The sequence below is a fragment of the Megalops cyprinoides genome, chromosome 3 (genome assembly GCF_013368585.1).
Source record: "Megalops cyprinoides isolate fMegCyp1 chromosome 3, fMegCyp1.pri, whole genome shotgun sequence".
Taxonomy (NCBI): domain Eukaryota; kingdom Metazoa; phylum Chordata; class Actinopteri; order Elopiformes; family Megalopidae; genus Megalops; species Megalops cyprinoides.
The window spans coordinates 53,435,329-53,447,968 of record NC_050585.1 but is presented as its reverse complement, the minus strand read 5'-3'; the positions used below and the strand labels follow the sequence as shown (position 1 = coordinate 53,447,968).

The following is a 12,640-nucleotide window of genomic DNA, read 5'->3' as shown; positions in this document are numbered from 1 at the left end:
CACACATACACGCACACACACACACACAAACATACACGCACACACACACACACTCACACATACACGCACAAACACACACACATGCACACACACCCCTCTGTGACAGCAGCAGGCTCACCACAGCGTTCATCTTGAGTGGCTCTGATAGGCTGGCAGACATGGGTGTGAGGCTGGACTCCAGAGCTTTGACGTAGGCCCGCGCCACAGCCAGACGCAGCCGGCTTAGGTCCATCTGGAAGGCCCTGTGCATGGCTGCGGAGAGGGACACGCACTGTCACTGCTGCTAATGCTATCACTTACACACTGACACTGCTGCTAATGCTATCACTAACACACTGACACTGCAGCTAATGCTATCACTAACACACTGACACTGCTGCTAATGCTATCACTAACACACTGTCACTGCTGCTAACGCTGTCACTAACACACTGACACTGCTGCTAATGCTGTCACTTACACACTGACACTGCTGCTAATGCTGTCACTTACACACTGACACTGCTGCTAATGCTATCACTAACACACTGACACTGCTGCTAATGCTATCACTAACACACTGTCACTGCTGTTAATGCTATCACTTACACACTGACACTGCTGCTAATGCTGTCACAACCATCATTTATCTCACAGAAGCTCTTATCCAGCTAGAAGGCCAGCAAGATATTGCAAAGAGGGCATTAAGAACCAGTGATAAAGCCACACAACAGCTCATCTGTTTCCATATTACCACTTTTTACCAGCCTGGTTCCACCTCTACAGTGGGAAAGGGGTTCAATGAGCCAGACTGGTTCCAGCTCTACAGTGGGAAAGGGGTATAATGAGCCAGCCTGTTTCCAGCTCTACAGTGGGAAAGGGGTATAATGAGCCAGCCTGGTTCCAGCTCTACAGTGGGAAAGGGGTTCAATGAGCCAGACTGGTTCCAGCTCTACAGCGGAGAAAAGATTCACAGAACTGTGGATGCCCAAAGGCTTCTACTGAGAGGGATCCTTACCCACTGCATTCTCCCGCTCCCTCATGGTCTGGTCCACATACAGCTTGGTCTTTTTGGGGACGTTGAGACGGATGCTCTGGGCCAGGGGGGGTCCGGGGGCCGTGTCTTTGTCCTCAAACACCGCCGTCCTCTTCAGGATCTTCACCATCAGACCTCCGCCTACAGCAGAGAGGGACAGAGTTACACAGCACAGCACAGCACAGCACAGCATAGCTCAGCTCAGCTCAGCTCAGCACAGCACAGCACACACACAACCAACCCCAACAAACCCGCCAGAGTCAAACAAAACATACAGACATGAGCATGCACGCACACACACACACTCACACACATTCTTACACTGATAAACACACACATGCACACTCACACTGATAAATAGACACACACTGAGAAACACCTTACCTTTGGTGGTCATTATAAGGGTTCCATCCTCTCGGCCGTACCTCCCGAAGCAGATGCTGGTAACTACGTCCTGAAACGACAGAGGAGAGAGGAGAGGGACAGAGTCACATCCTGCCTGCTGTGAAATGCTCCCACCCCCAAAACATGATGTCAGTGAGGTTTCTGCTGATGGGACACTGAGCTTCAACTCCAGCATGGGAGGAGACTCCATGTGCTATCTGCTGCTCATGGATCTCACAGAATCATAACGTTTCACAGTGACGAGCAAAGTGATTGGTTGATGACGAGTCAGGCAGCAAATGGCTCCACCCATTATGGTTCAAATGAAGCCTTTTCCCATAAGGCTGTATGGGCATAAGGGCACCCAGGGAAAGTGGATGCACCTTCTGTAATTAACAAATGATCCCGGATAACCATACAACAAAATGGCTAAATGGTAGGAATTTTGATTGGGTGGAAGGGAATCTGATCTTGGATCTGTAGTTAAGTGTAGAAAGTAACTGGAACCAGCCCCACACACGTTTCTGAGCAGTGACACAGGTCTCTGAGCAGTGACACAGTTTTGAAGTCTGAGTCAGAGACTGAAGTGTTGTCTGAGCGTGTCTCGGGCCGCACCGGGGTCTTGATGGTACTAATGAGGTTCTTGTCACGGTACAGGTGGACCTCGCAGTTGGCCAGGCCCACCAGCACGGCCTGGAAACCCCTGGTGTGATGGTCCATCAGGCCCATGGTGGTGACCGGAGCGGGCAGGTACACCGTCCACAGCTTCTTCCCCTGCACACGAGGAAGGCAAACTTTACTAAGCCAGGACATCAGAGGCTGGATTTACACTACCTTACATAAGGGGGAGGGATTTCAGGTACCTTCAGTAAAGGGGTGAGATTTGAGATACTTTCAGTAAGGGGTAGTGAGATTTGAGATACTCTCAGTAAGGGGTAGTGAGATTTGAGGTACCCTCAGTAAGGGGGAGGGATCTGAGGTACCCTCAGTAAGGGGGAGGGTTTTTTGTACCTTCTGTGTGTACCCCTGCAGGGTCTCCTGAGCGCAGCCCACCACCACGTTCTTGCCCACCCGCACCAGCCCCACCGGGTGAGAGGTCAGCTCGATGCAGTACTTGGGTTTGGGGGAGTCCCTGCGGCGAAAAACGCAAACACCTGGTGTGGGGCTCTGTCACCATTATTCTCAAACTGTTTTTCATTTAACAAGGTTAAAGAGCATGTTAATTTACAGTGTTTGCATGGTACCAGGCAATCTTATATTATATATTAGGCTTGCTTATCAGACACAGAGCAGAGCGTTGCTTATCCAGAGCAAATTACTTAGCTCACTTTTTTACAAGCTATTCCTTTATACAACCGGATATTTGATGAGGCACTTTGGTTTTAACACCGTGCTCAAGGATCCGACAGCAGTGGGCCACCTGGGAATGGAACCAGCAACCTGTGGGTTACGAGCCCCGCTCCTCACCACTATGCTATTCTGCTGCCAAATCTTCCACACGGGTGACGTTAACTCACATGTTATATGAGTATACGACTATACCTGCAGAGATTAACAATGGCGTGAAAGGGCTAAACTACAGTATATCAGAATTCACATGAAAATGGAGTGACTTAGTCCTGCAGCCTCTCATTTCCTTAAAGTTTCCTGATTGGGCGCAGTACCGAAGGGCTGACTCCACCCCACCTTCCCGACTGTACCTGCGCAGAATGTAGATGTTGCCGTTGCGACAGGCCACCGTGATGCGGAACTCGATGTCAAACTGCCCCGTGACGTCCATCAGGGTAGGAGAACTGGGCAAAGCCATCTGGGAAAGGGGGGGTGAGGGGGACACCTTTACACTGCGTCATGGAAACCATCAAACAGCTGTTCCACAATCCTTTACATTAAGCAACTGCAAAAAGCAAATCCGCAAATGAATATTTCTCTCGGTCTGCTAATGTGACATCTGTGCGGTTATCCCACAGTAGCAAACGTCACACAGCCTACATTCTCTCCATTGGTGCGCTTACTTTAGGTCAGTTTAGGTCAAGTGCCCATGAGCACCTGCCACATGTGGGAACCAAGCTCCTTCACTGTGGCACCTCATTACAACAGATCAAACTGCCAGAGCAGAAAGAGCATATGGGAAAAGGAGGACAAGGCGGGAGAGAAGAGAGGAGAAGAGAACAGAGAGGTGAGGAGAGGAGGGGAGGAGGGAAGGGGAGGAGGAGAGAAGGGGAGGAGGGGAGGTATGCAGTGTTTAAGGCCTGCCTTGGACAGGATGGTGAAAGCCTCTGGGTCCAGGATGTAGACGTCTTTGCTCTCCGTGCCAATCACCAGGCAGCTCACAGCGTCCTCATCAGCCATGTTCTTCTTCAGCGTACTGATACAGGTGATGACTGTCTGCAGGTACAAGCACGGGCGCATCACTGTGTGTGTGTACTGCTGAAAATCACTTTAATGACTGTACATGGGCGGCACACAGCAGATTCCATTTCGATTGGAACACAGAGTGATGGGGAGGGGCTAAATGACGGGGCAGGCGGTCACCTGTCTGCGAATTGGATGCTGCTTATGCAGATTGACATAGGCCTCCATCTCCTGGGGCTCCAGCATAAGAAACCTGCACACACAGGAGGAGAGAGGTCACTGTTCCTCAGAGTCTGACCTCCGTTTCTGCCTCTGCGGACCTGTGTAAGATGCAGCTGTTTGCCAAGCGAACAGTTAAATCCACAGGAGGCAGGAGTCATGCCACTGACACACAGGTGAAGCAATGGGAGGAGGATCACTGCTGGGTAGAACTGTTACAGTGATTATGTGTTGCACCAATGTGTGTGTGTATGTGTGTTCTGTAAGTGTATGTATATGTGTGTGTCCATGGTCTCTCTGCATCAACATAACTGGATCACTGTGCACAGTCATTGTGAGCGCACGTGTGTGAGTGAGTGTGTTTAGAAGAATGCACAGGACAGATGCAGCCAAATCAACAGGTATAGAAATGTCAATTACAAATTAATTATTCTGAGTTTAAATTTTTGTTGTTTTCTTATTAATAACCAGCTAAAAAAAATCCACAGAACTATAATAATAGTAATAATTATTCATATTAATTTACCGTGACAGGGCAATACCATTAACACAGGCCACCAACCCTCAGTGCTTCATTTAGTCTTACTGCACAAAACAAATAATTTAAGACTTACTTCAGGGATCTGACAGAGAGAGGTATTTCAGCTTTGTCCCTGGAATGAAACCAAAATAAAGAGCTGAATTAGTGGGATAACAGGGAGCTGTATTAGAGAGAGAACAGAGTGCTGTATTAGAGAGCAGAGTGCTGTATTAGAGGGAGAGCAGGGAGCTGTATTAGAGGGAGAACAGAGAGCTGTATTAGAGGGAGAACAGAGAGCTGTATTAGAGGTAGAGCAGGGAGCTGTATTAGAGAACAGGGAGCTGTATTAGAGGGAGAACAGGGAGCTGTATTAGAGAGCAGAGAGCTGTATTAGAGGGAGAACAGAGAGCTGTATTAGAGAGAGAACAGAGAGCTGTATTAGAGGGAGAACAGAGAGCTGTATTAGAGGGAGAATAGAGAGCTGTATTAGAGGTAGAGCAGGGAGCTGTATTAGAGAGCAGAGAGCTGTATTAGAGGGAGAACAGGGAGCTGTATTAGAGAGCAGAGAGCTGTATTAGAGGGAGAACAGAGAGCTGTATTAGAGAGCAGAGAGCTGTATTAGAGAGCAGAGAGCTGTATTAGAGGGAGAACAGAGAGCTGTATTAGAGGTAGAGCAGGGAGCTGTATTAGAGAGCAGAGAGCTGTATTAGAGGGAGAACAGGGAGCTGTATTAGAGAGCAGAGAGCTGTATTAGAGGGAGAACAGAGAGCTGTATTAGAGGGAGAACAGAGAGCTGTATTAGAGGGAGAACAGAGAGCTGTATTAGAGGTAGAGCAGGGAGCTGTATTAGAGAACAGGGAGCTGTATTAGAGGGAGAACAGGGAGCTGTATTAGAGAGCAGAGAGCTGTATTAGAGGGAGAACAGAGAGCTGTATTAGAGAGAGAACAGGGAGCTGTATTAGAGGGAGAACAGAGAGCTGTATTAGAGGGAGAATAGAGAGCTGTATTAGAGGTAGAGCAGGGAGCTGTATTAGAGAGCAGAGAGCTGTATTAGAGGGAGAACAGAGAGCTGTATTAGAGGGAGAACAGAGAGCTGTATTAGAGAGCAGAGAGCTGTATTAGAGGGAGAACAGGGAGCTGTATTAGAGAGCAGGGAGCTGTATTAGAGGTAGAGCAGGGAGCTGTATTAGAGGGAGAACAGAGAGCTGTATTAGAGGTAGAGCAGGGAGCTGTATTAGAGGGAGAACAGAGAGCTGTATTAGAGGGAGAGCAGGGAGCTGTATTAGAGAGCAGAGAGCTGTATTAGAGGGAGAACAGAGAGCTGTATTAGAGGGAGAACAGAGAGCTGTATTAGAGAGCAGAGAGCTGTATTAGAGGTAGAGCAGGGAGCTGTATTAGAGGTAGAGCAGGGAGCTGTATTAGAGGTAGAGCAGGGAGCTGTATTAGAGGGAGAATAGAGAGCTGTATTAGAGGTAGAGCAGGGAGCTGTATTAGAGGGAGAATAGAGAGCTGTATTAGAGGTAGAGCAGAGAGCTGTATTAGAGGGAGAACAGAGAGCTGTATTAGAGGGAGAATAGAGAGCTGTATTAGAGGGAGAGCAGGGAGCTGTATTAGAGGGAGAATAGAGAGCTGTATTAGAGGGAGAGCAGGGAGCTGTATTAGAGAGCAGAGAGCTGTATTAGAGGGAGAACAGAGAGCTGTATTAGAGGGAGAACAGAGAGCTGTATTAGAGAGCAGAGAGCTGTATTAGAGGGAGAACAGGGAGCTGTATTAGAGGGAGAACAGAGAGCTGTATTAGAGAGCAGAGAGCTGTATTAGAGGGAGAGCAGAGAGCTGTATTAGAGGGAGAACAGAGAGCTGTATTAGAGAGAGAACAGGGAGCTGTATTAGAGAGAGAACAGGGAGCTGTATTAGAGGGAGAACAGAGAGCTGTGTTAGAGGGAGAACAGGGTATTAGAAGCTGTGGCCATGCAGTTGCTCACAATGATCTCAGATGGCATAGGACTCGGAAAGGCAGCGCTTTGGTGCTGGTGACCATTTCAATAGGAAGACAGTAGAGCCAAACCGATATCGGATTTTTAAGACCGATACCGATTTTGATAATTGAAGATTTTTAAATTCGATAATGATATATCGGCCGATATTCTTTTTTTTTCAGAAACACATAATTTAAACAAAGATTTTCCCTAACATTTGTTATGTGTAGTTATTTAAGAGTCCTCACCAAGATAACATGACATAACGCAATTTAAAAATAAACTTGGTTTATTGTCACAAATAGTACTTTGAACAAAAGTACAACAAACTATATTAAAGTTTTGATAAATAAGAGTCAAATGTATAAAAATACAAAATACGTTTAAAAAACATCATGCCATCTTTAACTATGCAGTAAACTGATACAGTGACCTAGAGTAAATGCTGCTTTTGAATGCATCTAATAGCACATGACTGTCTGCAATGAGGACTTGCGACTTTGGGATTTCACACTACACGTTTAAAAGAGAAGCTAGATAACTTTGTTTGGCTACCAAGCCATGTTAGATACTTGTTCAGCTCATGTTTATTTACGTGTCTCCTCTGGTTTAACCCTTTCGCACGCAACTTATTTTTATGCTATGCAGCACGTGTTACATAACATCATGGTTCGTTATGTTTTACATTAGCGTTATTAAGCTTCTCATAGTTTTCAGTTAGCATTTGCTATATTTTTTAACGTTAAATCGGTGTTTCCTCAAAGCTAAAATTAGCTAGAATTTCTCCAATTTAGTGTTCTAATCACACCAGTTTTAGCATATGCGCTAAACGGCTAATCACACCAGAGTGACCATACGCGCGAAAGGGTTAATAATTTCCAATGCACCTACTGTACCTACAGACATGCGAGTCACGGATATATTTACCATTGCTTCATTTAGGCAGAATAAGTTTAAAGCTATAGTTTAACGGCTCATTAACGTTAGCGGTCTTCCACTGATAAACATGGCATTAGCTAGCTTTCTGGGTAACCTAATTTAGCAATGGACAGCGTTATAAGCTGCTGTAAGCCATGTTGCCAGAGATTAGAAGTGACAGGGGAGAAATGATAGGGCCGTTGTTTGTTTATTCGCTAGAGCTGCCACACTGTTTCATAAAAAAAAACCTACAATCAAGTTTGTCAACAGCTTAGTCTACACCACTCAAATACCGTAAAGTTAAACGTAATTTTGATGTTTGACTGACGCTACCGGCTTTCACGTTACTGCAGCAAAACCAGGCATGATTGACATGAACGTTGTCAGGCGTATTTAGGCTAAGAGGAGAAGTGATGGGGATATTTATTATTATTTAAGTAATGTATTTCACGTGACAATTATCAATTTACCATGAACACAGATGATCTCTATTGTGGACTACTCTGCTCGACTGCTTGGGTCATCTGATTGTTGTGATTTGTGGCGTTCCAAACACGTGTGTTGCCAACAGTGGTGTTGCAGTGTGCCCTCTGGTGGACAAACTATGCAACGACAACACTCATAACATTGTTGAAGGATCCATTTTCCGTCTCTACGTTTCTTTTTTAATTGTCATTTATCGGCCGTTATAAACGCCAATACCGATTTATCTGCAATTAGCTCATATCGGCCGACAATATCGGCACACCGATTTATCGGCCGGGCTCTAGAAGACAGTACTCATGATTGACTGCACCAGAAGCACAGCACTCTCTGTGGCCCCTCCCTCCATATGACAGACTGCCACAGGTCGCTCCCATAGTACGCAGACCCTCTCACCAATAAACTGCAGTACAGACATGTGACTGGACACAGCAAGCACACACCGCATGGCCACGCCTTTGGGCCGTCCCACAGTGTGAGAACCAAGCCTCACTTCTCTTAATCTCATTCAATCTCTTAAATACAGGCAAAACAGAGCTCTCATCAGAGCTCTGCAACAGCATGGAATTATTGCAAAATGTATATCCTAAATCTGCAGGAAGATGGTGGTACCTAGTAAAAAGCTGTGAAAATATACGGATATCAGGATAGAGTAAAGCAACAGTACAGTTTTTAATCAGGCAAATAAAATAAATTCCTGGGTGTTTATTAAAAGTAGATGCTGAGTCACAATGCCCATCGAGTCCACCAAACTGCACCCACTGCATCTAGCTATAAGTTTACCTGACCGTTTGAAAACATAACGCTGTGGCACCCTGACTCTTCAGAGTCCAGATCTCTCTCAATGCTATAAAGCTGGAGCACTGGTTACAAACAAAACCTTTTGCGTAAGTTTACATAACACCACAGTGCTCAGGTGTTAGGAGTGTGGACATAAAAGGGCACTCAGAAACACTTTGTACATGGCAAGTTCCACACACACCTGTTCAAAGGTAAGAGAACAGCAAATAGCTTGTGTGCCGGTTTATTTCTCCCCAGAAATTCACTTCGATATGCACCAAGAGACAGACAGATGCTGAGTTTCATTCCACAGCTGAGCAGAAGGTACAGAGTCGTGCTGTGACTCAGGAATAGGACTCACTCACCGGATGCCCTCCAGCATTTCCTTCAGGGATACTGGGTCGATCATGTCCTGCAGAAACACACATCGCGATTCTGTCAGTGGGGCAGTAACTGAGAGCGCTGGGAAAGCCCAACCAGCCTAAATTTCCAATTTCATGAATTTTTTTCCAGAAGAATCTTGTTGTATAACACATAAACATGCCTAAAACCAGGGGAACAGCTTACAGTATACAAAGTCTGCATTCCACAAATTTACTTAAGTAAACTGGAACAAGAACACTCATCACTCCCCAGTGGTGGAACGAACTCCCTGTCTCGCTACGGACAGCTACTTCACCCCATTCCTTCAGACGGGGCCTAAAGACACACCTCTTCAGACTCTACCTGGACTGACCCAGCACACAATTGCTGCTGCCCCCCCCAATCAGTGCTGTCGTAAATTGCTGTGCTTTTTAAATTGTGCTTTTGAAATTGTTTCTTGTTGCCACCTTTACCCTGACGCTCATTGCGCCGTTTGAAGTTGTTGAAGTCCGCCGTTTGAAAGTGTATCGTATTAGTTGCCCTATAGGCTGTAATTGTACAAATCTAATAGTACTGTGTCCTCAAACAGACCTTGCTCTCAGCTGAGAACTGTCTCATTGTGGAACTGTGCACATCCTGTCCCCCGTACTGTCGCTATACTTGCTGTATGCACTTTTGTAAGTCGCTTTGATAAAAGCGTCTGCTAAATAAATAAATGTAAATGTAAATGTAAACACTCTCCAGAACTAACACTTTGATATTTATATACAGGAACAAATTCATTTACAAATGGTGCGCTTATAAAGTATGGCATGCGCTCTCATCCAGAGGGCTGCTGGCTCTGGTCCCTGCCCCCCCCAGCAGACCCCCGACACACACGCACCTCCTTGGCCTGGCTCCAGACGTCCTGCTCCAGGGGGTTGACCTCCAGGGTGGGCAGAGTGAATTTGAAGTAGGGCCGCAGGTTCTTGTAGATGTAGATGAAGGGCCCGGACGCCACGGCGACGGCGGGCGTGCGCGGCTCGTGCTGGTCCATGAGGAAAGACACCAGGCCTGTGGGCAGGTCCAGCAGCGTGTTCTCGCTCATCAGGCTGGTTCCTCGGTACACCTTCAGCTTCATGTTGCAGGCGCCGGTGCCCAGGTCACCCACCACCAGCTGTGGCCACAGTCACTGAGTCACTGAGTCACCGTGATAACCACGGTAACCACGCCCACACAACACACGGATGGATCATAAGGGCAGATTTATCTAATGGCATGTTAGTGGCCCATTATCACAGACCGCCACTGCCATCCCTGTGCGGGCAGTCACTCTCTGCACTGGGGCATGTTCACCGCACCGTCTGTGTGTGCCGAGACGGAGAGCGGGCAGTGTCTGAACGAGACGGAGAGCGGGCAGTGTCTGAACGAGACGGAGAGCGGGCAGTGTCTGAACGGCCAGTCTGGATCGGGTGTTTGACTGCTGGCACAGCTAAAACCTGGAGTGGATGTGCTGCAGTGGCAGGGTGTGCGTCCTTACCTTGTTCTCCCCGTCTCCCTGCAGGTCAGCCAGAGCTGCAGGGAAGCACAGCACAGCAGCACTGAGCCTCGTCCACACAACGTACGCAGAGACCTGCATCACAGAGGACTCGCTGTGCACTAAGATACTCTGATACTCCATTAGACTGATGAGTAAATAAAAAAAGTTACAGAATGGGAAAATCTATTAAAACAGGGAAAACCCTCACTTCTGGAGGAATGAATACAGCACTGCTGAAAGGCTATGATGTTATTCATACTGATCAGCAAACACAATATTCTGCATTTACTTGATTATAACCAATAAGGTATAATAACAAGATTCATCTTTGTCTCCCAAACAAAGTTTTGTAATTCTGACTATTAGTAAAACATACTGCTTGCTCACAACGATCTCATCAAGAGAGATACAAAATACACACTGTGTGTCTATCTAGACTAACTGAGAAGGAAAAACATGAACAACATACGTACCAATGCAGGATGAAAAGGTGTAGAGGTTGGCCACCGGGTCATAGTGTGCATCCAGCCACCTGGAATTTGCTTCAATACTGAAAACCAGAAAAAGATAAAGATGCTGTATGGCAGAACTGACCACCCAGACCTCCCTCAACGAGGCACTGGTTCAGGCTGGCACCATGCAGCAAGCTACATGCAGAAAACATCATTTCTGTTTTTCATTTTCATTTGGCAAAGCCAACAACTAAACAGACAACATTTCAACCTACATTATTTTTACAGTACAAGAGTTTGGTTGTATTTCTAGGTAATCACCAAATGGCTTTGGAATGACCCGTGAAAGGGACTGGATGCAATCAAAACTCACTCAAAACTCGTCTCATCAAATGCTCAATTATGTTATCTTTGGTAAAACGTCCACTTTTTATTGTCAATTAAAATAAAAAAAGCTTCGTATAAATGCATCGCTGACCAGCAGCCCCGAATTTATGATGCCATCTGGAAACGGTCGGACAGGTAGCTAACGTTTGCTACAGCAACTCTCCTTGCAGCTAAAAGGATTACAGCAGTGAGCTAGCTAGCTAACGCTAACTAGTGAGCTAAATCATGGGAGAGTCTGTAACGTTTGCACATATAATCGGTGTAGGTACCGCTTGCTAGCTAGCTAACAATCTGCTGCAGGTTTACTGCCATGCTTCGTTGGATTACCGTATGTTTTCCCGTTATCATATTAGCTATGCAGCTAACGTACCGTAATTAACGTTATCTAACCAACTGCTTACTTGACAGTATTTCTGTTTAAAATAATACTAAAAAAAAAACTCGCCAAACGAAAATCGAAAAATCCACAAGCGTAACTTCAATTAGCTATACAGGTGGCTACACCTGGAAACAAGTGAACTGACATGTAGCTGTTTTAGCTACAGGTACCTTTAAAGTTTCGAGCAGCACGTTAGCTAATTAGCTGCCTGCGATAACGCCGCGAGCCAGTTGACCACTTACTTCTCTTTCATCTCCGCCGGCGCTGCAGACATTATTATAACGCGATCGGCGTTTTGTTATCAGCACAGCAGAATATGAGAGATAGCCAGTTAGCCAGCTCGCCGCCACCCCGCTCCCTGATAATACTGCTAATCCACCGATCCGCTTTCCCGTCTCTATGGCAGCGCTGGGAGGGATTGACGACTGTGTAACGCTCAAAATATTCCCCCAGGCTTGCGGAAACGCGTATCACTGAGTTAAGTAGTTCCGTTTAGATATAATGTAGTCAACTCACAGGGCCTTCTGGGGTTTTTCAACCACCTGTACATTTTCATTTGTTTAATGCTACTTATACTTGCACAAATAAACCACACTGAACTAAAGCATATTCCTGGAGCAGAGACATATTTACATATTTAATACCACTGAGGCACTAATGCAAGGCCCCATAATTACAATCCAAACCCTGAGCACAACCAATAACATCCATAATAAGCCCTCATGAGAAAAACATAAATCTACAAGGACCATAATCAAAACCATAAAATGCTATGACCTCTGTCTGTGTAAAAGATGGCTGTGCCAGGGAGTGGAGAAGGGAAGGGAACCAAGATGCAGTCTGAAGAGGTGTAGCTGGTAGATTCTGCTTTCCTGACCACATCAGGAGGTGCA

The 12,640-nt window shown here is 46.2% G+C and overlaps 1 protein-coding gene across 1 annotated transcript in view; it reads right to left on the bottom strand.

The window, feature by feature from the left end:
• Positions 1-12,145, bottom strand: part of bbs1 (Bardet-Biedl syndrome 1) — a 13,607-nt gene extending 1,462 nt beyond the window's left edge. The window contains exons 1-14 of the mRNA XM_036525244.1: positions 11,990-12,145; positions 11,003-11,079; positions 10,530-10,564; positions 9,894-10,166; positions 9,013-9,059; positions 4,585-4,623; positions 3,932-4,004; positions 3,653-3,784; positions 3,100-3,206; positions 2,411-2,531; positions 2,015-2,173; positions 1,400-1,469; positions 998-1,156; positions 119-252 (exon numbers count right to left, since the gene is read on the bottom strand). Of these exons, the coding sequence (XP_036381137.1) occupies positions 119-252; positions 998-1,156; positions 1,400-1,469; positions 2,015-2,173; positions 2,411-2,531; positions 3,100-3,206; positions 3,653-3,784; positions 3,932-4,004; positions 4,585-4,623; positions 9,013-9,059; positions 9,894-10,166; positions 10,530-10,564; positions 11,003-11,079; positions 11,990-12,021 (1,458 nt within the window). The 5' untranslated portion in view covers positions 12,022-12,145. The remainder of the gene's footprint in view (positions 1-118; positions 253-997; positions 1,157-1,399; positions 1,470-2,014; positions 2,174-2,410; positions 2,532-3,099; positions 3,207-3,652; positions 3,785-3,931; positions 4,005-4,584; positions 4,624-9,012; positions 9,060-9,893; positions 10,167-10,529; positions 10,565-11,002; positions 11,080-11,989) is intronic.
• Positions 12,146-12,640: the final 495 nt, after the last annotated feature.